The sequence below is a fragment of the Channa argus genome, chromosome 21, assembly GCF_033026475.1.
Source record: "Channa argus isolate prfri chromosome 21, Channa argus male v1.0, whole genome shotgun sequence".
NCBI classification, from domain to species: Eukaryota; Metazoa; Chordata; class Actinopteri; order Anabantiformes; family Channidae; genus Channa; species Channa argus.
Genome location: NC_090217.1, coordinates 9,799,046 through 9,822,850, shown reverse-complemented (window position 1 = coordinate 9,822,850; position 23,805 = coordinate 9,799,046). Strand labels below are relative to the sequence as shown.

At 38.4% G+C, this 23,805-nt stretch overlaps 1 protein-coding gene across 2 annotated transcripts; it reads right to left on the bottom strand.

Moving 5' to 3' along the window:
* Positions 1–320: 320 nt before the first annotated feature.
* adipor2 (adiponectin receptor 2) lies at positions 321–22,592 on the bottom strand. 2 transcript variants are annotated; one of them, XM_067490325.1, is made up of 9 exons: positions 22,436–22,592; positions 12,089–12,153; positions 11,701–12,003; positions 4,282–4,455; positions 3,332–3,503; positions 2,133–2,319; positions 1,808–1,995; positions 1,147–1,340; positions 321–1,038 (listed from the first exon to the last, which is right to left on the bottom strand). In XM_067490325.1, the coding sequence occupies exons 3-9, from the start codon at positions 11,785–11,787 to the stop codon at positions 910–912; spliced, it is 1,131 nt and encodes a 376-aa protein (XP_067346426.1). In that variant the 5' UTR covers positions 11,788–12,003; positions 12,089–12,153; positions 22,436–22,592; the 3' UTR covers positions 321–909. The 2 variants fall into 2 exon arrangements, with proteins under 2 accessions (XP_067346426.1, XP_067346425.1); XM_067490324.1 differs by lacking the exons at positions 11,701–12,003; positions 12,089–12,153; positions 22,436–22,592 and adding an exon at positions 5,505–5,801.
* Positions 22,593–23,805: the final 1,213 nt, after the last annotated feature.

The window sequence follows — 23,805 nt, the reverse complement described above, 5'->3', positions numbered from 1 at the left end:
CAAAATACCAGTGATGCTCGGAGTCACTGCTTGTTAGTAGGTGTTGTGCTTTATTTTTCCTCTTCGTATCTCGCTCTCATCCCTGCATATACGAATAAGTCGTTCGAAGCATGTCCCTCCAACTGCTGAATAAATCTTTTACTCCACTGCATCTCACTGCTAGAACTAGTGTGGATGTAACAGTTCTACTCTTTGTCTTCACTCGAGTTAATATCGAACGTATTTCGTCTTGCCATTATATTATTTTATAATTTTTTTGTTCTTTTTTATATATATATATGTATATATATATATATTTCATAGAAATCTATAACCCAAAATTTAGAAATCTTATTTACATGGAAAAAGTTTTTTTTTTTTTATCTTTAAAAGTGACTAATAACCCCAACATCTCCCACTGTTACGTTCACAGAAGAAATCCAAAGAAAGTTCCACTCAATTCTTTTTGATGTTTCATTTGGATGCTCTAAAATGTGACTTAGAAAACAGCATTCAGCAAAAAACCACTACTAATTACCGGAAATAGTCGTCTCAAAAACGGATTTATAAAACACACAATCTTGGAAGTGGTTTTATATTTGAAGCAATGAAGCCAGAGGAGATGCGAATAGACACAGACAGAGGAGAACAAAAACTCTCCTCTGTCAGTTTTTAATAGTGCCCCTTGGGAAGTTATCCTGTGTATTACCCAAAGACACACACCAGACAAGCCACTTCGGTCATCAGTTTCTGGGGAGAGAGTGTGTGTGTGTGTGTCTGTGTGTGCGTGTTTGCATGTCTTAGGCGTTATGTATGTGTGTCTGAGGATGATGTGAGCATGTGTTTGTGTGTATAAATCTGTGCATATTAGAACCAGTGCCTCCCCATAAGATGTGTTTGAGTGAATGAGTGAGTCAATGTGTGTGTCCATTAGAGGTTGCCATCTTCAGTGCAACCCCCGCCTGCCGTGTAGCGAAATTCCTGCAGGTTGGACACGCCATGGAAATGAACAAATGCCCCGGCGACCACTAAAATGTGGAACAACTGGTGTGAGTGGAACTAAGAGAGAAAGACAGACAAAAAAAGAATTAAAATTGAAGAATTACAAATTATTTCAGAGAAATAATATATGAAGTAATGCTCTTATATTGAGAGACTGTAACTTACCCAGATGTCACACTTTCCAGGGAAGAACCTCTCGGGGATGCGAGCGGCGTATAGGCAGGCTCCGGTGATGTAGAGCGTTGCCATCAACAGCAGCCAGCCCATCTGACCCATGGTCGTCGCCTTTATCAGACCCTCACTGATGACAAAGTGCAGAGAGGGAACCACACCGCTCAGTCCTAGACCCACAAACACGCCTGAAAACACACACACACACACACAAATTTAGAGGTCAGTAAATACGTTGAGAAGGATACAGGCAGTGAATCAGACTTTGCAGCACTCAGACTCAGGTGAAGCTCCATGCTGTGTAACATTTGTAATATAGTTTGTGGAGTTTTTTTTCTTTTCAGATGATTTTTAGAACCATACTAAACATATTGAAGCTTAGTATATATAGTAAATGCTTTGTGGCTGTTTGTGAATATGACTATGTCCATTTTTTGCCTCTAAACTTCTTCATGATCACACATTTTAAAAGTTGATATAGCTAATTACAACACAGCTATCTAGTACAGTGGTTTTGTTGATTTTGGCTGACTAACATTAAGAAACCACAAATATGGCAGACACAAGAATTTAAATGTTTAAAAAGCCAAATTGTAAGTTTTATGGAACAAATGTAAAGAGCCAAACAAAAATAAATACTGATGCCTCAGTCTACCTGCTCTAACTCCTCTGTACTGTGGTGTGGCAAAGAAGTCACACTGGGAGACAGTGATGGCAGCCAGTCCCAGTATGCACACCACAATTAGGTACACTACACAAGGCTGTGGAGAGCAGTAAAAGGAGTAGTACAACCAGGGAACAAACGAGCCCATTATTAGGAAGGCAATCCCACTGTAGTCCAACCTAGAGGCAGAAAAACACAGCAGGCAATTACAGACAGTCCGGCACAGTGAACTACCTGCTGATGTGTCTTTGACTAAGATGCTGGATCTAAAGGTCTACTGTATAATTTGGGAAATAAATATCTCTGTGTCTCTTACTTGGAGAAAACTCTGGACACGCCCTCAGAGTGGCAATATACCGTATGGAAGAGCCAGGAGAAAGAGAGGCAGAGGATGGCACCCAGGAAAAACATCCCGATCACCACCTTCTCCTGGACTGGAGCCACAAATGACATGTTTGGCCTAAACATGTACATCAGACCCAGACAGAGGAAAAACAGACAGCCTGCAGAGAGAGACACACGAAGAGATAAAGAAGAAGAAAGTGAAAAAAGAGAGATGATATTAGCAAAGATAAAAAAAACGGGTTAAAACATTTTAATTTGCGGCTTGAATCTGTTTCTGTAGGCCCACCAAGAATTCATTTTATTTATAATTTTTATCAAATCAAAAAGAGAAAAAACTCTCAGTAATAATCAAAAAATTACAAACCAAAAATAAATAAATAAAAATAAGTATAGTGCCTCTCTTACACCACAAGGTGGGAGCAGAGGAAATAAATATTCATAAAGTTGCAATGCCACAGAATTTCAAGTCAGAACAAAACTACAACAAAACCTTTTGCAAATTAAATAAAAACCAAAGTAGGAAAGCATAATTCCAACTTATTCCACAGCATTCACCAAAAATTAAAAACCATGCCAGGAAATTTAACAGACAACTCTTCATATATGAACCCATCAGTTTATCTTCCAACACCGCAGTACTCCTTAACGGTAATAAGCCTACTTTTGCTGCCTGCCAGTGCAATACTTTACAAAAGTATTTATTACCCAATATGTTAAATATGAATATTGAAAGGACATGGCATGGTTGAATTAAAAAATATGTTAAAAAGTACTTTTCTTGTACATCTAAATATCCTGACTGTCATGTGGTATGTGTACTCCTCTAATTCTGATGTTTCAGTTTGTAAACCAATTAGACATTTGTGTAAAGTGAGATTAAGAAGCCATATTGTGCTTTTCGTTATTATCACTTGTAGCTTCAAGTAGGAGAAATTGCCTTAAAAAAAAATTAAATCTTGGGTTTAAGCCTGCTCTATTTTTTTTTTTTTTGTCAGAAAGGTCTTCTAAGACTCCAGGAAACTGATTTTACTTATCAAAATGCAGGCCAATGGGACCTTTAAATATGGCCCATTGATTCTTTCCAACTTTATTTGGAAGTTTGAGGATTACTGATGGGTATTCAGATCAGGATTAAAAGAGAATCATAGACTGTGCATGTGTTTGTCTTACCTAGCAGATGTGTCCAAATGTTTCCCGTCTCTGTGTGGATCCTGAAGATGCTCTTGAAGCAGGCGCGAAATGAAGGCATAGGTGGCCTGTGGCCATAAAGGAGGAATTCATTATCCTTGAGCCAATCAGGAAGAACATCATGAGGTATGACACGCCACCGCCCCTCCCACACCTGATTGGTTAATAAATGGCACAAAAAAGAAAAACATATTCAATATAAAAAAAAAACACTTCTTCAACTGAATGAGAAGCAGCTGATTGTTTCAAGTATGTGTGGGTGGGTGGGTGTTTATTAGAGTGGAGTACAGCATGTAATCTTGTGTGTGTGGTGTACTTATCAGTGTCAAACGGTAACAGGTTTGGAGTTGATGTCAACAGTTTTTCTCCACAGTGGTTAATTTTCTTAATTTACAGCCTACTGGGTTTCATTTTCAGACTATTTGTGTGTGTGCATGTGAGAATATCAGTGCAAGCTAGTGTACTCTTTACAACGCCATGTTTATACTGTACATGCTTATACATACTGCTAAACTATACTGCAAAACAACTTTTATCACTAGAAAACTTGATGATTTCTGAAAAAGACTGCAACCTATTTTGGAAATTTTTCAGTTTACCTTGTGCATAGAGACACTGCCAAAAGTCAACTTGGAAAAAAAGATTAATTTAACAATAAGAAAATTTGGTCAGGACACAAAAAATTTGATTGCGCTGAGGTTTTATGGTTTTATTGGTTTATTTTCCCCATGTTTTTTTTTGTGTTGTTTTAAAACAGCCTCTGTAAAACAATTAGGATGATTAAATTTAGTGGGCCCTTAAGGGTGTGCTCCTCCTAAATGTCAACAAAGGTAAGCCAAGAGGAAGGACTGCGATCAAACATTTCATTATTTCTTCAGACAACATAAACTGATACTTGTACCTGCACCTATGAATTTCTATGTGTTCAGTACCTTGTGTACAAACTCTTCCATCTTCTCCATGGCATGGTGAGCCTGAAGCAGTGGAGTCATTCCCATGAAACCTTCGTCCCTGCTCCTCTCATCCTCATCATGGTCCTTCTCTTCTTCTCTTCCTCTGTTCTCCACTTCATTTATTCTCATCTTCTCATCACACACTGGGATGTTCTGAAACAAAAAGGAACACACACATTGTACAATGGGGCAATTTTAGAGGACTGGCTTTCAAATGACACCCAGGACATTTTCCCTTATCAAAAAAAACGAAAAAAGAATGTGAAGTGTAACTCGAATGCATTGTGGTGACCTTTTTAAACTTGGAGTGAGTGTGATACCAACTTTGGACACGTGTTAAACTTTATTGATCCCAAGTTGCATAATCCTCCTCTCACATGCAAAAGAAAGTCAAGATGAGAACTTCCTTTCAGGTTCCTCATTGATCCTCCTGCATAGTCTGCTACTGACAAGTGATGTCTGACAACAAATACTAATTTTTAAGATAACAAGATATGACTAGGGAATTTTATCATAAATAATAGTCCTGAAAAGATAATATTATCATGGTATTATCTCTTTCTATACAGTAAAGTCACCGTTACAGAGATAGTGTCGTTGCTAAAAGATGTTACAATGTTGAACAAAGACGCCTACAAGGTGCATGTCAATTTATCTTCTCATCCATCTAACCCTGTCGTCTGCATCCTCTTCTTTCAAACCAACTAACTTTGTGTCCTATCTCACTATATCCATACTCTTTGGTCTTCCTCTAGACCTCGTGCCTGGCAGCTCCAACTTCAGCATCCTTCTACCGATATATTCACAGTCTCTCCTCTGAACATGACTTTATCTCCAACACATCTAACATGAGCTGTCTCTCTAATATCCTCATTCCTGATCCTGTCCATCCTCGTCATTCCCAAGGAGAACCTCAACATTTACCTGCAGCTCTGCCTCCTGTCTTTTCTTCAGTGCCACTGTTTCTAAGCCAAACAACATCGCTGGTCTCACCACCGTCTTTTCATATTTGCTGATACTCTTTTATCACACAACACGCCTGACACTTTTCTCCACCTGTTCCAACCTGCTTGCACAGGGTTCTTCACCTCTTTTCCACACTATCTGTTGCTTTGGACTGTTGAGCCTAAGTATTTAAAGTCCTGCACCTTCTTCACTGTAACCTCATTCACACACAGGTATTCTGTCTTGCTGTGACTAACCTTCATTCCTCTGTTTTCCAGAGCAGACCTCCACCCCTCTAGATTTTCCTCCACCTGCTCCCTGCTCTTCCGACAGATCACAATGTCATCTGCAAACATCATAGTCCACGGAGATTCCTGTATAACCTCATCTGTCAGCCTGCCCATCACCAGAGCAAACAAGAAGGTGCTCAGAGCTGATCCTTGATGCAGACCCACCTCCACCTTGAACTCCTCCCTCACACCTACAGCACAGCTCACCAGTCTTACAGGTCTCACACATGTCCTGCACCACTCTAACATGCATCTCGGCCTCAATACCAGACAAACACAGATTACATAATCATAATTTGTACTATACATCAGTCTAAGCTTAATCATGCATGCACACATTGTGTCTCCACCCTACACATGCCACGATCTCCTGATGGCAATGATTAAAGTATTTTATTAAGTTCGGCCTTGTACTCTCCTTGTTACTCCCAAAGAAAACTAGTGTGAGGGACAAAAAGGAAACTAGTGAAAACATTTTAAAGAAGCGATGGCAGAGGTGGACAAAAGAACACTAAACACTGCAGAAAGGGGGAGAAGTCTTGTTATATTTATAATGCATGACTAACCTATTTTTAAGCCCCACAAACAAAATACACTTCAACAGTGTGGTCCCCGCGTGTGTGTGGGTGTGTGCTTGCATGCGTGTGTGTGTTGATGGAAGTGTGGTTCTGACTTCTATTTCAAGTTCCTAAAGTATGCGTTTTCTGTTCTTACTATACATCAGTCTATGCTTAATCATGTCAGCTGCTGCTTATTGTAAGAATATGATACACACACACACACAGTAAATCTCACCCGAAGGCAAGCAGCTGTAAAACCACACTGTCTTAATAAAAACCTGAATAAAGGTGACATCTAACATGAAGTGTGTGCATGTGTGTGTAACTGAGTAAGTGAGAGAGTGAGAGAGAGAGAAAGAGAGAGAGGGGTGTCAGTGATTGAATGCAGCATGTGAGTAGTAGAGGGTATCTGGGTGACTGCCAATGAGTCACGTGTGCCCTGCGGTCTTTGTGTGTATCAGTAATAGCCTTTCGTGTGTTCATGCATCCAAGTAAAGTAGGTGTAGTCTAAAAACCAGATGCTGCCAGCCCTTGATTGTGAGGTATTTTTTGAAAGGGTATCACTAACTGGTGTTAAGGTGAGTTTGTGTATGTGTACACACAGGGAGACAGCAGGATGTCCTCCAAGCATACTCAGTACCCAATGTGCCATCACAAAATCTCTGCCTCCTGAGAAGCCATACACATCTATACTGGGTCAAATGAACCATGGTCACAGGACAAAGGAATGCACCATTCTCGCAACATTCAGTACACACTACTATTTCACACAACACCTAACAAACAATAAAATGGCAGCTACTGCACTGTAACAACAGCGCATACATGCAGCCAGAACTACTTTAGAAGTGTGTCACCTCTGTAGCTGAAACTAATATGCCAAAAAAAGTAAAACAGAGAAGTGGAGATGAACAGGAATCATTTCGAAGAACACTGAATATTACCCTCCTAACTCTGCTGCCTCAAGCACTAAATAAAATTTGCCAAAAACTCATTACAATAACCACCATTTGGCGAGCAAAAAAAAAAATCACCATTTTTAAGAACCTGTTTTGAATTCGAAATACACCATCTTTGCATTATGTCTCTCCAACTCATCAGTTTAGAATTGTTCAGATAAATCCATGTACAACTTCGGCTAAACACACTATTTAAAATGGCACCAAGTTACTTGCAAAATGGACCATCACAGAGCTGAAAATAGCTCATGAAAAATTTGCATTTTGGAAAACCATAGTTTTGACAAGACATCTACAACATCAAGGTAGTAAAATCTATGAAAGCAGTTGGTAAATGTGTCCTTTCTGTCCTAATCTTATATTTAATATGTATGCTTTATATTCATGATGTGTTGTGTCTGCTAGTTAGCCTTTAGTAGCTTTTGTATCAAATTAAAATGAGGGTTTGCACTAAACTCACAATCAAGTGTTATTGTTAGCAGTTGATTTCAGAAGCCGATGGCTGGTGTTGTAATAAGATCTAAAAGGGAGAAGATCCAAAGAGAATGAAGACTGTAGGAGTGAAGCAGGTTAAGGTTTTGGGAAAGTCATGCTATCCCTAACTAATGTGCTTACATTAAAGCACTCACACAGACACCCCATTTGGTTGAACGCAGTATACCAACACACACTTGACTCAAACTCAGCTGCACAGTCTCCAAGACATCATTATGGTTACAGAGTCAGATTTCACTCGATGTGAAGTTTGTGTGTGTTTTTAAGGACATGATCCCCTCCTTCAGGGAGGTGTGTACCCTCAGTTCTGAGAGCTCACATTATAGTGTAACAGCTCATCATGTATGACTAAAACAGACTGCAGTTGAATGCAGTAAGGCTGCCTGTTTATTTGAGTCAAAGCCACAGACACGTGTATTGGGTAATCATTAACTCAGTTGTTGTCATACCTCGGCAGAGTGCTGTTCCCATTCTTCTAAGAAAAGATTTCCAAAGAAACTGAGGGATTCTTTAAAAACTTTTAAAAAGTTTAAAATTTTTCCTAAACAGATCTGGTAACATGTTAACGCTACTGAGATAGTGGAATACAAAGGTCATAAACAGTGTGATGATCCAAAAGTGTCATTTATCATGCTTAACAAAAACTGGAATTATTTTCGTGTAAGGATCAAAAGTTGGGATAAATCTTCATTTGTAATCAGTTTAAGTTTTAACTTGTTTCTTAGCATGAATATGATATACCATTTAATTTCAATGTATTCTGAAAAGTGTTCTATTAGTTATCTGGTTTAAAAATGTATGTATCTATAGATAGATAGATAGATAGATAGATAGATAGACAGTCAAGTCTTTAAAGACCAATCTCATCCACAGTCTCACACACTATTACAAAAACATATATCCAGCTCCCCTATGACTCATTTACCTTTTTGTATGTACATGTTACTAAAGATTCCACCTGACTAATGACACCTTTGTGAATGCTATGAAGAACTCCTGCTCTAATTAGTTCTGCTGAGCTCTACATTCAGCTAGTACAGGATACGTTTAAGCAGGAAGTAAAGCAAAGAAAGCTGAAAAAATGTTTTGTCTTACAGTAAAACATCAATCTTAAGCCTTAAGGTAAACAAAGGCACATGCTGGCAGTCTAATCAAGATCAGGATTCAAGAGACAGCTGCCAGCCAATAGGAATACAGCTGAAACTCTGTGCACCAATAGTGAAAGAGCTCACCCTTGTACAGTGTAACCCCTGTACAGCACAGATGGAGAGACTTAACATGTGACTCACACATGCACAATGTTTTCTGAATTTGAAAAGACTGAAAAGTTCTGAACACACCCATATTCTCAAAATATCAAAGTATAAGATTAAACATTTAGCTGCAACTCAATGAGTGATATACATCTATAATATCCAATATAATAATTTGGACATCAAGTGTTTAACAGTTTTTTTACTCTGCTTGCATCTTCTTATTGGAAACACAAATGTACAAAATCCCTTTTCCACTGTATAATCTCGGAGGTCGCAGGATATCAGTATTATAAGTAATTATTTATATCTTACGTGTCTGGAGATTTTGACGCATAGTGATAATACAATTGCTAGAATAACTAAAGGATTGTGTTTGTGGATTACTTGTACAATGAGAGGAATTAAAACTGAACATTCAGCATCAAGAGACCGGTTGTCGATGTATTAAAGAAATAAAAACCTTCAACACAAAGAAAGGATGTGCAGAGGGTTTAAAAGCCCACAATAACAGGTGTTTTTTCATCATTCACTGGTATTTCCCTTGTTTTGTTCTTCATGGTCAAAGGGTGTGTGCAATAAAATTCCCTGAATGTTTGGCTGACTGTCACATATTCTTGTTCATCTGATTACACTAGATCTTAAGTTTGTTTTATGGTTTACAGGGATTGTTGTTTGTTGTGTTTTTAGTGCTCAGCAGGAACTTTCCTCTATTCTCCTTAAAGTCTAGATTCTTTTAACTGCATTGACACAAACATTCAATTGAATCTGACTGCATAAGGTACAATTTTTCTAAGTCTTTATAAGCTGAATTGAATTAAATTATCTAGAAAAGAAACTTAATTCAACATTAATGAGCCTGGAAACAGCTGTTGTATTATGTTAAAGAGACTTGTAACATTAATGGCCTATTTCTGATCAAGAAATGTCAATATGTAATAATTCATAGTGGTAGTGGTAGGCTGAGATTTTAAAATTTCTGAACTGTGTGATGTAATTGGGAATAAATGTAAATATTAAAATCTTTAATGGACTGGTTCTGAAAGATCTAAAAACTTGAAACCTGAACAAATTAATAGGTTTCAAAACTCAAAGCCACACAGTCACAACCTGATTGCTGACTTAGGAATGGGGTTTCTAGCATCTTGGGTATCCTTGTTGTGTAGCTGCAGGTGAAAAGAGTGCGCACAAACAAAACACCAGCACACTCAATAAATACAAGAACATTATTGTGTTTCAACTCAATGGCTCCATGCTGATTGTCTTTCACACTCAACAACTGAGCTGCAGTTTTGTCTGTACACACAGAAACACACACGCACCTACAAAGGAACATGACAGATGCCTCTGAGGGAGAGTGTGTGGCACACTTGTTTGATCAAGTCAATCAGCAACCTTGCCTTCATTGAATGCCAGTCACACAGACTTTTGGTAATGTGTTTGGTTTCCTTCCAGGAAAATGTCTGTGTAGACACAGAGGGCTATTTTTAGGGGCTATGAAGCTTGCACACATTCAATATCCACATCACTTTAGCCTGAAACTAAACTTCAGGCAAAGCTGAGCCAAAACCCTTATAATGCACTGCTAATTACTGTAGCCCAGAATGACTCATGGAGTTTGAAAGCCTTGAAAGTGGTGAGGTTGTCAATAATAAGTGGAGGTGGTGGAGGTTGACAGGCTTAAGAATTCTCAGAAACAGAATCCTAACTACTACACTTGATCAGAGAGCCACTCTTTAGATGCTTTTTGAGCACTTCTAGCTGGTAGGATGGCCCACAGTAGACCCACCAGCACATTCAATATACACAAAAAATTACAGATCAATTTCAGATCATTCAGAAGCTGGAAGACACCAATTCATTTTGTCTTCATCTACTCTAAAATCATTTAGTACAATATCTTCCAGCTTCTGACTGAACAAACAGCAGTTTGGGTAGTAGCAGTTGCAGTGGGTAGTAGGACTTGTTATGTTGACTTCGATATGTTGATGGCACCAACCAAACTGCTTCCATCTGCTGAATATTGAAAAATGCCTTGTCATTCCATATCAAGGTTTGATAGTTAAGTAGGGCCCGATAGGGAGAGCGTTTCACATATTCGACTAAAGCGTAAAGCGTGTGGGGGCCAGTGTGGGGGCTCAGCATTTGTATTACCACTTAAAAAAAAAAGAAAAGAGTGAGATTAGCCAATCTGAAAATATAGTTATGGTGTTAATTATGAGTTCTATTCCCTTTTTTTCTGCTTTTTGTGCTGGAGTGACACACACACACACACACACACACACAGACGGGACACTGCATGTCAGGAGGAGAGCAGACAGAGTCTAGCTGAGGTAAAGAACTCAGAGTGGCAACATCGATGCCTTTTTCTGTACCTGTACCAGTATAAGCTCCAAACCAATAAAATTAAGACTATAACTCATTTAACAAGCACAAACCTGGAGCCCACAGGCTACACCATCCCTTCTTTCTCCAATTGCTAATAGCTGTGATCACACTAAAATGAGAAGTATAGGTTGGCAACAACCAGACTAACATAGTATCTTAAACCTGAATAAGTTCTGGGGCACTCCTTCTGAAAGACTGCTCTAAGAGACAGCAGCTCTGTGACTTCCAAACAGCCTCTGGTGCTAAACCATAAAATCAAGTGATTAAACCACAGCACAAAACCTAAAAACAATGTCTCTGATTAGTGAGTGAGTTAGAGAGTGGAAGAGAGAAACGTAGTGTATTGTACTTTGCTTTTAACTTTTTTTGCTTTTAGAATATGATACTTCCCTGCTAACAAAAACTATTTAATTATGTATGTGCAGGTGTGAGTGAACAGCTGAGGGTTACCACACCACATGGCAGAATCCAATCAGGTAATAGCATACATGTATGTGTTGATACTCACCCCATTGTGTGAGTGGCACTCTGTGGCGCTGAGGTGACTTGTTGAAAAACCTGAGGTGGCTGTATTTCCTTTTTCCCAGGAACTCATGGGATCTCTATGAGTATTTTCTGTCGTGTGTTCGACAAGGTTTGAAGTTCTGTGTCGCAGCACGAAAGCAGGGGCCTCAGCCCCACTCGTCTCTCCTTCGTCCAGCTTGAAGTGCCGGACCAACCTACACTAAAAACTGGAACAAATGCAGCTGGGACTGCAAAGAAGACTCCGTAGATAAACTTCTAAATCCAGCTGAGAGCAAACCTGATAGGACTGAAAAAGTAAAGCCATAAGTAAGAAGATAAAATTGTATCAGTTATAAGCAGAATAAGATAATAGCATAAATCTCATGGCCAACCTGAACTCCTCTGATAAGGCTGAAGGCTTTGGACTGAATGACTCTTTCACTTGGGACTTTGTGACCTAGACAGACAGATATAGAGATGAAGACAGAGAAGGAAATTGGGCAAAAAAGATAGGAAAGTGAGAAACACTTGGTCTTATTTTGTTTATTCTTAAATTAAAAAATGCATCTCTGTAAAAATGCACAGCCTTTTGCTTCAGAGTTCTGAATTAAAGATAAAAAGTCATCAATTAAAAAACTTCCCAAGTTATGAGTGTCATAAAATACTGCATCTACTAACACCGGCAACCACTAAATGACTGAAAACTTGCTGTCATGGTGAGTTGCTTAGCGACAAAAAGTGTCAAGGACAGGAACAGATAAGAAGTACATGTTTTTACTTCATGTTTCTCTAACCATTTCACTGTTTCACTTAACACCTGATTTACAGGGAAATGCCACTCGGTGGGACAATTCCACTAAAATAAAGTCAATTTCTAACAATGGCTGCCAAGTTAAAGCCACTTTCTGTGTGGAGTTTGCATTTGGCCCTGTGCTTATGAGGGTTTCCTCCGGAGAATTCAGTTTACTCCCACAGTCCAAAGACATGCATGTTAGGTTAATTGATGATTCTAAACTTCCTGTAGGTACCGTATGAAAGTGAGTGTGAATGGTTGAGGTCTCTGTAAGTCTCTCTGTGTTGGCCCTAAGTAAGACTGGCAACCTATCCAGAGTGTACCCTGCCCCTTGCCGCCATTGACAGCTTGGATAGATAGGCTCCAGCTACCCTGTGACCCTGAACAGGATAAGTGGTTAGATGGATCAATGAATGAACCTTTATCACAACCTAAATTTTAAACAAACATGAAAGTATAGCAAGCAGATGTTTTTCTGTCCTTGTGAAGACACTTTGTAGGAGTAAAACTAATCACTGGTACTTGACCCAGACTCATTCATATGGGCATGTTTTCACAGCATGTTTCTACACACCCACTTACTCACTCACGGACTGCAGCTTTACATTCACATCACACAACACACATACCAGTCCACAGGGACCAAGTCAATGTAAACGTGCCTCTGAGCACTACACCATTTCATCTACACCACGCTTCTGTGCTAACACACACACACAGAGCAGCATGTACCAGTAAACATACACGCAAACTGCTAAAGACATCATTTATAATAGGCTGATGTAAGCATGCAGACAGCAATGCAGTGGAAAAGAAGGCATTCATGCAAACTACTGAAATACAAACCAAGTACCTAATATTTACTCGCCATGAAAGTGATAATTCTTGTTGTACTTTATCTAACAGTCAAGAGCAACAGAGCAACAGAAAGCTGGCTTCTTCTCACTACTGCTGCTCAGCAGCTGCCTGTATTTGAGCAGCAAAGGTTTTTTTTTTAAAACATTTGTTCTGACATTCACTGATACACTAAAAAACTGTTTTCAGCTTGTCCCTTCAGTGGTCATCACAGCAGAGCGTGTCCTGCATGTTGATTTGGCATGAGCTCTTTCTACACTGGATGCCCTTCCTGTCGCAACACTCTCATTTTTTTATCTGGGCTTGGGACCGGCACCAAGTTGCCCTTGGTGGCTGGGTGGGGCCACACCTGGTGGCGTGGGATTTATTTCCAAGGCCTTGTACACACTGCATATTCATATAGTACAATAGTGACTGTCTGTTAAAAGCCAAATCAGATGGAATATAATGGATTTTTACATCTGATCACTTATGATTATTAAATGTGTTTTTACTTTATCTTTTAGAACTACAACCAAAATATTGAAAAGCAAAAGTGAAAACACATGTCACACTTGCAAAGCTGTACTTACATTTACATTACATTTTCTCATTTAGTAATTTACTTACAGTTGCTTTAACAAAGAACAGTTTTTTTCAGAGAACAGGTGAGTAGAGCAAGTTACAGTTTTTCCAGTAAATAAGAACAAGTAACAAGAAGGAATTTTACGTCACAGGTAGTGATGGTGAAGGAGCAATGATATACTAAAATAAAGAAGAGTGACAAGAAAAAGAGACAAGGAAGAAAATGACAAGAAAAATCATAAAAAAGTCAATGGAAAAATACAGTTTCCAAACTCCATCAACCAACTGACAGTGCCACTATTTTGTGGTGCGATGATGATGATGATGAAGATTCTTTTGAGCTAAACTGAGATGACTGGCCTGAGGCCAAGTTTCCTGATCAAAATCAAACACTTCAAGACTCAGTGATTGTCCAATCTATCTCTCCCTTTTCCCTTCCGTCCGCTTCCCCCTAATGTTCTATTTTTTGAAAATTACACATAATTTTTGAGTAACTGCACAGTCATTTCCTCTCACAATGAAAACTGAGATTCCATTCAGAGCCCTTATCCCCTAGGGAATAAGAGGAATAAAATACCTTTTGCCATTGTAGTCAATTCTCAGAATAACTTTCTTATTGCCTAGTTGCCACACAAGAACAAACATCTCTCCTGACAGGTGAAATAGCTCTAAAGGTTTTTTCTACTAGGCTCTGATACGCAATGGAGCAAAAAAGATTACAGACACTTGTGTTGGCCAACCATATTGGACCATCTCACTGTGTACTTACTAACGTAATAATTAAGTTCTGACCTTGAAGAGACACGTCATTTTTTGTTTTATTTTAGATCACCAACAATTTGGACAACTTACCACTGCTGGGCTCTATGTGTTTTCAAACAACAAATGACCTGTACACACCGACAGACAGCTAACACTACTCCACATCAACACAGTGTATATAATATCACAATATCAGTGTTTTGGAACGCAGGCCTGGTGGCTCAATAGATAGAACAGAAGGCCAGAGGATCAAATCCCACCAAACCAGGTGTGGCCCCACCCAGTCACCAAGGGCAACCATTGTACTGGTCCAGTCTTTTCCAGTCTAAATCTTTTAAACTAAATCCTCACGATATATTTTACTCCACTTATGATATGTGTGCATTATCCTAACAAATTTTAAATTCACTCTATGGGTGACCTAAAGATATTAATCCCTTCATTAAGTGTTTACGCTGGAGACAGCCTTGGACATCAACAAGGTTTAAGCAGTTTAGCCAAAAACAATTAGTGATGCAATAAAACATAGTGTATGGAAGAACAGTTGTGGTGTTTTTTCATTGTCTTTGCAACAATAGCTGCATGACTGTTAGTGTTCATCAAGAATTCTATAGCAAATTATTCATACGAAAAGGTAAAAAACATTGAGCACACAAGTACATACACACATCCTCACTGGAACTCCTTGCAAGAACCAACTCCACAATCAAACAGCAAAACAGACTGTCACCATATTTATCTGTTAAAAAGCCTCACTGTGATGGAACATCAGATACTGGGAAAAAAAATATTTCTTTCACACACGCAAGCCAAAAGGGGCTTCCCATAGTCTGAGCCAAATCCAAATGGTAAAGTTTCAGTTCTGAGAGCACAGCTGACACATAATGTCTACTGAGAACAGGATGTGAGATGACTCATCAAGATCTTATATGGAGGGTATCTGTATGATCACAATTATTTTGGCTTAAAAAAGCTCTGTGAATGTTGAATGCACTATGATTTTTTTCCTGTTTATCTCGTGGTGCGAGGTTCAGTTATTTTCCACACTCAACCACCATGAAATTAGCCAATTACAGGTTTACCATCTGCCCCATTTTCTTGGGGTTACAACAAGTCAGAAAATACCACCAAATCACCCGACACTTCCTCTGGGACAAAGGACTAGACATAAAGAATAAAAACTGCTGAGCATGACGAAACCAGGTAAATGACCTGCAGGGTAAACTAGTTTGGAAAGAGATTTAGCAATAAATAACTATAAATAAAAAACATCTCTGCTGATGTGACATGAGCAACACTTTTCTTTCTTGGCTAATGAAAATGCTCACTAACCATTGCTTTTCAGCCATTCCTTTAATAGATAAAGCAAAGCAGGCAATCTGTCAGCAACTGTATAAAGCAATAATCTTTCAATGCACTCATTGAAATCTTCTATTCACTTTTAATATTTTATTATCTTGACATTTTAGTCTGGCCCTGAGACTATGACAGCAATGCCATTTATAAACCTTATTGTCCATTAACCGTTGATGTTATTGAGCATTTAATATTGATGTTACTGACTTGACCCAGAGGTCAATATCTGCAGTGCTGTAAGTGTGTGTATATCCATGACAGCTGACAGTACAATGTGTGTCTGGCAGGCTGTAATACCATGACATGCGTTGGGTAGGACACAAGATGTTATAGATCTAAAAATAGTATTTTTGATGCTTTTTAATCCATTTAAATAAAGTCTTTGTTGTATAACACACAATGTTAAAAATAGAATGTCAAAGACACAAGATATGAAGTAAAATAGAAATTCTCCTGCGTGAGAAATATACTTTGTCTTGTATTTCTTATAAATAGTGCACATGCATAGTAAACACTTTTGGAAAATACATGTGCCTGATTTCATGCTGAGAGTTGGATGAGAAGAAGTAAAATAGCTTACCATAAAAATGACAAATTGTCATTTTGACAGTGAAATATATTAGATTAGAACAACCTTTAATTTCATAGAGCACATATACATACTGAACATATATGTTGCAATGAAATTCTTTCTCTACATTTAACCCATCCCTCTTTGGAGGAGCAGTGGGCAGTGGGATGGGCTAGCACTGAATGGGTAGGCTGGGATTCAATCCCGCAACTTCTGCATACCATCGTGCTGCTCTACCCACTAAGCTACCAGGCTGATAAATATAAATGATAACATTTCTTATCTTATCCAACTGTCAGCAAGAATGTGAACTAGCTTATTTGCCAAAATTTCAAATTATCCCTATAAAACATTTACTGTCAATATAAAATGTCTACATTGGACACCAGCCAAAAATGTTAAATCTAAGGTGGTAGAAAAGATAATATACAATGACATTAACCATTGCTTATCACCTTTCACCCACTTTTAAGACACACTAGTAATCTATCTGTTGGTACTTTGGATGGACTGCAATGACAGGAAAAGCCATTTATTATTAACAGTGGATAAATCCTAATGACTATATGATCACCCTGTGACCACTGAGTCTAGATTTCAGCTTGTTCAACACTTGACACACATGACATGTCTAAAACTAATGACCTATTTTCTTTTAATCCCAAACTGTTCCTGTGGATTAACAGTAACTACATGCATGTTAACAGCCAAAGATTAACATGCTAGCAGGCTACACACAAGGTCATTTAGTATTAATGTGCACTGTTCCACACAGGTATGTGCTCAGCATTTCCTCATGCTCATTGTCCCCATATTTATCAATTTGTCTCACTCACTTTCTTTCTCTCTCTCTCTTATGCACACAGGCCTAAGACAGCTGACTGCAGTCCAAAGTAGTGTGGAGTCAGTCACTGTCATTCACAGAGCTGTGAATAAATGGCTCCAAAAATCAATAGTGGCTACTGATAGACAACCCAACCCAACAGGAACTAAGATGAAAAAAAAAAACACAAATGAACATGCCACTGGGAATTGATTTTCTTTTACCTAAAGAGATAGAGTCAGTGTTGAACCATGGCAGCAGCTATACAAGGTGGAAGTAAAATTAAAAATTTCAGTTGAGGGGCCCATCTGTCATGCCTGTAATTATTTCACATCCACCATGTTATGTCCAGCATTTCAGGTAGTCATCATTATGAAATTACAATAAATGAGAAGGCTTTATCAAAAATCAAGCTTGATCAAAAACCTTTAGATGTGTATATTTCTGAACCGCTGGAATACAAAGCTGTATATTTAACTTTGGGGAAAAAACTGTGTTTTGTGATGTGGTGGACTGAAGATAAAGGCATAACAGAAACTACTGAAAGTTTAACTTTTGCCAACTAAAGGAAAAAGATTAAAAGAGATGTTAGAAGATATCAAGGAAGAGCAGGGCAGAAGATATGATTCATAGACCTGCCTTGCAGCAACTACTACTTAGACAGCTGTGCCTGTAGACTGCATAAGTGTGTGCGTGTTTGTGTAATGACACATTAAGCTGTAGGTCATAGACTATTTTAGGGAGGGCAATGTTTTCCCTTTTTCTTTCATTGAGCAGAAAACAAATGTAGGACAAAGGTCAACTGTGCCTTTGCTCCATATACTGAAAAAAGCAATTTTAACACAAGTAGTGCGGACAGACTGTACACTGTCTTTAAAAACTAACTGAGCAAAGAGAGAAATAGGGAGAGATAAGGAACAAAAGGGAAATAAAACTGCACACACAGTAGGGCAGGGCATAGATCTTTCCCTTTTTAAAGTCTGACACAAAAACATTACATATTTACTCAGAATCTGAATTCTAGCAATGGCACAAAAAGGTAGTGTAATGAATTACATTTTTACGTAAATCTACTTCTGGCTATTATTACTTAGTTAACTACACCTTAACTCTGTTCTCCACTGTCTATTCACTGCCTGTTCCTTTAACTGTTTTATGGAGGTAGACAACATTTGCTTTCTCATGTCTGATTTCCTCTGGCAAGGGGCAGATGAATAGGTCTACTTTTGTATTTGGGACAGCAGTGACTTAAACCTGCTGGTGGAGACCACATGACTGTTTTTACTATTCACTGGGACTGGGTGCTCACACTGAGACCTGCACTTAAACATTACCACACAGTTACATACCCGCGCTACCATGATATTACTGATAACACACCTTAAATTCTCCATCTCCACACAGCAACACCTAGTCAGCCAAAATAATTACTTTTCATACTAGCCTACTTAGAGATTCACATGGGTGGAGTTTCCTTAGACTTACTGCAAGACCTGTTTAGCATGTTTGCCATGAAACACTGTCCTAGTTTCCTTTTTATCCATATTGATATATAAGTATCAAAAAAATATCTTGTGTGTGTATGTGTGTGTGTGTGAGTTCCAGTGACCTCCGTGTCCTGGTACAGCACTGAGTTGCTGATGTGGCTGCCAGCAGTCTTATGATGGCATGATGAACAATGAGAGCCAGTGTGACATGAACGACGTATACTCTTGCTCTCTCATTCACAGCGTACACATTGAAAAAAGATGTGTTATACAGTTACTACCAAGTAAACTGAAACCCACATGAAAGTGAGTGTGTCTACAGAGTAAATGTCACGAATAACGTATTCCATAAGTAACATACAAAAAGTACATTTCTCCTAAACACTCTAGTACCAAGACAGTGACTGATGATTACATACAGTGTCAACAATAACCGGCCATACGTTACTATATGTAACATTCCAATGTCCTCAGCCAGAGGACAGATGCCAGTTCTAAACAGTCTTTACTTGGCTTGATATGAAGCAAACCAATTACTCCTACAAACACACAGCTTTTGTGTGGCTCCCCCAAAAGAGAAAGTATTATTAAAGGACGCCTTAACTGATTTTGAACTTGGTTCTTTTGGTTCTAATTTGGGTAGTACATATACATAAAGGCCATTAAACTTCCCATTGACTTATCAAAACCCTATATCAAAATACCTCTCTATGTCTAGCTGCCTCAAGATGAGATCACTGGGAGGACCCTTCAGTTCAAGTTATGTTATTTTGTTGCTTACAATATGGAGTATGGAATCATGGTCAATCTGCTTTTCAAAAACCTGGAAAACAAATAAATGTACCTCCACAATACAACAATGAGCAAGAAAACCAGACCCATCCTGTCCTAACTTCCACTGAAATATATTCAAAGACACTAATGAGTGTCTGTAAATGGCACTGAACCAGTATCTGAACACAGAGCACACACAGACCACAACAAGGTCAGTGTGCTGTTGGTTATGCTAAGTGAAAACAGAACAACCAAATGCATTGGTTTTTAAGCACTGAGTGGTAATTCAAAGGTGGGTTGTGCTAAGATACAAATAGGCCCCATGACGGTTTTGATGAGATGGTCAACTAAACATATAAACTATAAACTGACTATATTAAGATTGTTTACTTAGTTACTGCACTATAAAGGAGGATCAATATAAATAGTAAATTACCTAAATGGAAATTTTTTACTCAGCTCCTTACCAGGGTAGGAAATTGGGTTAGTACCTCCAATAAAAATAGAGTAGTTTAAGAGATGTCTTGTTTTAATTTAAACTGTGTCACAGCATTAAGAGTCATCTACTAAATAATCTAAAGAATGGTACAAAAAATGGTTGTAATGTCATCATTGCTCATTTTTGTCCTGTAAGAAGTAAAAAAAAACGAGAAGCTATAACAAGCAAAGTTAAGGGATTTCTGCTAAAAAAAGAAGAAGAAATGGTTGTGCAGAAATGTTGTAGATTCGATCATCCTCACAAACTCACACACATACTGACACAAACATTGTTTTAATTCTGTTCACATTCAGATATGCTTAAGAAATCTTCTGTGCCTTAGGACAAAATAATGAACTAGTGACAGGCTTAGCTGGGTTTCACTGGAAGTGTTTTTGTGTGTGTGTACATTCTTCCTTATGCAACAACCTAACATAAACAAAGCAGCATTTTGGTTAGTTTTTACATTTGTTTGTGTGTGTTTTTTTCTTCCCACCACATACACACAGCACTGCTCTAAGAGAAGGAAAAAAGTACTAACAGAAATGAGGAAACATAAAAGAGAAAACAGCTACTGTCTTATGATCAATCAATTTCACAATGACAGTTCCATCCTAGAAGCTATGTTTAGCTGCTCTCCCACCTGGGACATCGTCAGACACTGACTTCATTATACATAATATTTTGAAAAATACTTTGAAAGCTGTAGTAAAATAATGTGAATTATTGCTCAACAGCCATGTCTAGCAAAGTAAGAGTGGTTTCACAATCTCCACATAACATAATTCTGGCAACTGATTTGTGTAATCTAAATTAATCTTCCCAAAGGAAATTATTGCAAATTTCCTGATTTTATTGATCTGAAAGAAGTGAGACAATTCTCAAATAAATCACTTTCCAGTAATGTGGTAGTGAGCATACGCCGCTTTCTGCTGGGTTGCTATACATAAGAATGATAAATATGTTTTCCATTTCTATGTGTGATACAGGACTACATTTATATGCACAGGAAAAGTTTGGGAATGACGGCAGTGATGGGTAACGCATGTGTAATTAGATTTACAGATAACGGGTTTAAGTTTCTTTCTGGTGCTGTTAAGTTGATAATGAGAACCCCGTCTGTACTTTTCTGGTTACTGATTAAAAATGCAAACAAAAGGGATTTAACACACATACTGCTCCATGAAATATCTATGGGGCAATCTCAAGAAAGGCAATAGCTTGGAGCGTTTTCGTGGATATAAAGTTTGGGTTCCAGACCAATAAGCTATCAGCGAACCGGCGCATAAAACATTTAAGATATTACCTCATGCTTTGTGGCAAACTAAACATTCAAAAGAACACTGAAATGAGATAGGCATGAACGTAGAATGTGCAGTCATAGCTATAAGGATAATGTTACACAATAAAATAAATATTTAACATTTACGCTCCCTCACCCATCCATCTATACTTAATTGTTACCACTGTGCATTTTGAGTTGTGCTGAAGGTGGTAAGTGCTGACTCTCATAATACTTTGGAAAAAATATTGAAGGTTGGCTGACTGCTAATAACAAATGTTTTTCTGCAAAATAATATAGTTTCTTCCAACCACTCACGTACAAAAACAACTACGGTGATGTGCGTAGAAACAGCCACACTAGCCAGTACTGTAAACTCCAAGAGAGTCTATCGGCGTCAACATAACACTGACGAGCAAGCAAGACAAAGAAACCCGAAACTCCAGCCAGACTACCTTGTTGTTGACAGCGGCAACACACAGATGAGGGTTTATATTTGCATAATATCAAGCTGTTGTTATAACAAGTCACCTTACATTTAACACAAATTGTGTTGTCAGAGGTAAAACGAGAAGGGGGCTGTAGCCCGTCGACAGGCTGTGATGCTGGTTTGTTTACACCAACCTAGCGAGCTGGCTAGTCTGCTAACAAGAGCTGCCACAACCGAATAAAGCGTGATAACTCTTTATGTGAGCTTCTGTTTATTTTGACAGCTTACCATATCGACCTATTACCATTAAGTATACTAAATGTAGCTCCTATAAGAATTATAATTCCAGTTAAGAGAAAAGTGAGACATAAAGCTGGCTAGCACTGCTCCTCTCTGCTGTTTTGACTGAATTAGCTAAATGGCAAAGCTGCTAGCTGGCAGGTTATATTCAGAGAGGCGTTAACGTTACGCCAGGAAAGTCTTGGGTGAATCGAACAGCCTGAAACAAGAATAAATTAACAATAATTATAGTTTACAATGACATCTGTTAGTTGCGAAATTTACCTAGATCCGGTGTCTTAAGGAATCCTGGGTAATGTGAGGTGACTTAAGAGAGAATTGTAGAGTCTACTCCTGTCTTATCGACTCTGAACGTTTGCCCACCGTCACTACACTGACTGGACTCTGAGACATCCAAGGGAGGCAATCATTGAGTGACGCAGCTCGCATGACGGCCACATAGCCAATCACATCCCTCGACGAAACAAAGGACCAATCTCTACCGACCAGGAAACGGAAAACACAGTGAGGAAAAGTTTCTGTAGTTTTTAATTATTTTTGGCTAATTTCATGCGTTAAAAACAAGAACATTTAGAGATAACAACATTATCTCTATGCTGAAATTGAACATAAGTTAAAGACAGATGTGGTTTGAGCTTATCGTCTTGCCAAAGGGGGTTTAACTATGTGGCCCTCAGTTTGTCAGTTATAAACCTGTTTGCCAAGCATCTGCCATGTTGAAATGAGCAACTTTCAAAAGGGTTTGATCAGCCCTGAAAGTACTAGCGTACAGTCCTAAAGCTTACAATATTCCTTAACCCACAATCAAACTAAATATTAGGATGCACTATGGAATGCTAGGCTGCCAATTACTAAGACAATTATTTTTACTTATATCGTGATTATAATAATTTAAATCCCAAAGAAAGATTGTCAATTTTTCAAGAAACGAAAACTTTTGATGAAGACGGCACATTCTAACAGTTGTAATAAAGAAAATGAACAGAACAACTATTTATTATATCTGCTTCATGTATAACTTTAAATAATTAATATCAATTTGTCAAATAGCTGACAATAGCACATTTTCTTTTAGTTAAATAATGAATCTTCCACTAATTGTTTTTGCATTTCTAATTGTTTTACGAATAATGAATTGTTAAACAAGATGTCTTTCTGTAGGCCTGTAATAATACCCAAATGTGCAGGCAAGAAGTTCATATCTACACCACATGTAATGAGCTATATGAATAAAAAAGATAGCATGACAGTCCAACTCCAACCATATCAGAGCTGGGAGTATGCAGTACGATAAGAAAAAAAGGCCTTCATGCTGAAAGTCACATAAATGCTGGATAACCTGCTCTGTGCTCTCAGCTGGCCTGGTATCAATGGGTGTACCCTTTCAGAGTACACACACACACACATACACACACACACACTGTCTCTGTCTCTCTCTCTCTCTCTCTCTAACATACACCCTGTTGTGGAGCAATTATAGCTAACTGTGGCTGCATGGTTGTGCAAATAGATTTATTGTCATCCAAGGCTGGTAGCTGGGTGTGTTGCCAATCTGAGAACAGGCCAGCAGACTTTCAACCGTCTGGTTAATCAAGTCCACAGTCTCACAACTAAACACGTTCAGCAACCTTTTC

Excerpts from the sequence above, each read along its gene's own strand:
- adipor2 (XM_067490324.1), bottom strand. The coding sequence starts at position 5,786 with ATGTTAGAGTGGTGCAGGACATGTGTGAGACCTGTAAGACTGGTGAGC. Across the intron at positions 3,504-4,281 it reads TGGAAGAGTTTGTACACAAG|GTGTGGGAGGGGCGGTGGCG; the intron begins GTACTGAACACA and ends TTAACCAATCAG. Across the intron at positions 1,341-1,807 it reads GTACAGAGGAGTTAGAGCAG|GCGTGTTTGTGGGTCTAGGA; the intron begins GTAGACTGAGGC and ends GTGTGTTTTCAG.